Source organism: Pteropus vampyrus, unplaced genomic scaffold (assembly GCF_000151845.1).
Source record: "Pteropus vampyrus isolate Shadow unplaced genomic scaffold, Pvam_2.0 Scaffold46, whole genome shotgun sequence".
Lineage (NCBI taxonomy): Eukaryota > Metazoa > Chordata > Mammalia > Chiroptera > Pteropodidae > Pteropus > Pteropus vampyrus.
In genome coordinates, this window is record NW_011888827.1 from 3,983,840 (window position 1) to 3,985,165 (window position 1,326).

The following is a 1,326-nucleotide window of genomic DNA, read 5'->3' on the forward strand; positions in this document are numbered from 1 at the left end:
GGCCGGGGCCGTGCGACGATGGCGGACAAGGAGGCTGGCGGCAGCGACACGGGGCCCCGAGGTGAGTGCAGAGCGCAGGTCCTGCGGCTGAGGCGGGGCGCGCCGGAGAGGGATGAGGCGCGCTCGGCCCGGCGCCCCGCAGCTCCCTCGCGGACCGCGGGAAAGTGGGCGCCTCCACCCCATTTTATCCAATCGATGGGGCCGGAGTCAGCGCCACGGCGGGGTTGGGGGTCCAGGGGACCTGAGGCGGCCCGCTGATCACGTGCTCCGCTCCGGCTGGGGTGCGGACACTGCGGCGGGGACCGCAATCCCCTCCCGGGTACCCTGTCCGTCCCCGCCGCAGGGTGGCGCCTCTGCGGGGCCTGGCGCGAGTCCCGGCGAGAACCGACCCCCGTGTCCATCCCCTGCGCGCCGTGCCGGGACACCCGCGCTTACCCGGTAAAGGGCTCCCCGTGGGGTGGCCCCGGCATCCCCAGGGGCTCATTCCTTGACTCAGCGAGGCGGGGCGTGGGAGCTTGGGGGAAATCGAAGATTTCGACCTGTCCCCTCCCTCACCCCGCCGAGATCGGTCCTACGCGACCGGAGTGGGGGCTGCAGCTCCTGTCCGAACTGCATCCCGCTTCCTTCCCCGCCCATCCCCAGGGATTCCCTGGGCTGAGGAGGGGCGCAGCGTCCAGGGCTCGACTGTTCCCTCTTTTTCCCGGCGCGGGTGGGGAGGAAGGCAGCGCCCAGTGCACAGCACCGGCGCTCGAATGTTGCAGAGGTTCCAGGGCCGCTTTCTTTGGGGAGCGTGGTTAGGGCTAAGGCGGGGCGTGGGAGGGGTAAGGAGCGAGAGGATCCAGGAGCCTGGTAAAGAAGGGCAGCTCCTGGAGCCTCGGGCTATAAATCATGGCTTCGCCAGAGGAGCGGACGGGCTAGTCAGCATTGTGGGTCCCAAGTGGGGAAAGTTGGGTGCCTGGAAGTGCCGCTCGTCCCTGATCCGCAGGGCCGTGGCAGGAGCGGCTGCTGGAGAAGAGCATGGCTCGGCGGCTTCCACCCGAGCAACAGGACAAATCGCCTAGCGAGGATGAAATTAAAATGCCCGGGACATAAGGGAAATTTATCCAGGAAAGGAGCGTTCGGCTCTGTGGGGACCCCAAAGCTGGGGAAACTGAGTCAGGTGGCAGCACAGCCACCATGGGCGGTGCGATTACAGTCTTGCTGTCAGTGGCCGCTGGACCCGCCCTTTGCTGTGCTCCAGAGGCACCTGCCCCCTCCCCAGCCCATTGTCCCTGCGGATCTGGGAGGTGCCTCCCCACACAGCACTGCAGTGCTGGGGGTGCGGGG

At 68.1% G+C, this 1,326-nt stretch overlaps 1 protein-coding gene across 1 annotated transcript in view; it reads left to right on the forward strand.

The window, feature by feature from the left end:
* The first annotated feature begins 6 nt into the window (after positions 1 to 6).
* Positions 7 to 1,326, forward strand: part of HSPA12A (heat shock protein family A (Hsp70) member 12A) — a 67,501-nt gene continuing 66,181 nt past the window's right edge. Inside the window, exon 1 of the mRNA XM_023530104.1 lies at positions 7 to 61. Coding sequence (XP_023385872.1) covers positions 19 to 61 — 43 coding nt within the window. The 5' untranslated portion in view covers positions 7 to 18. The remainder of the gene's footprint in view (positions 62 to 1,326) is intronic.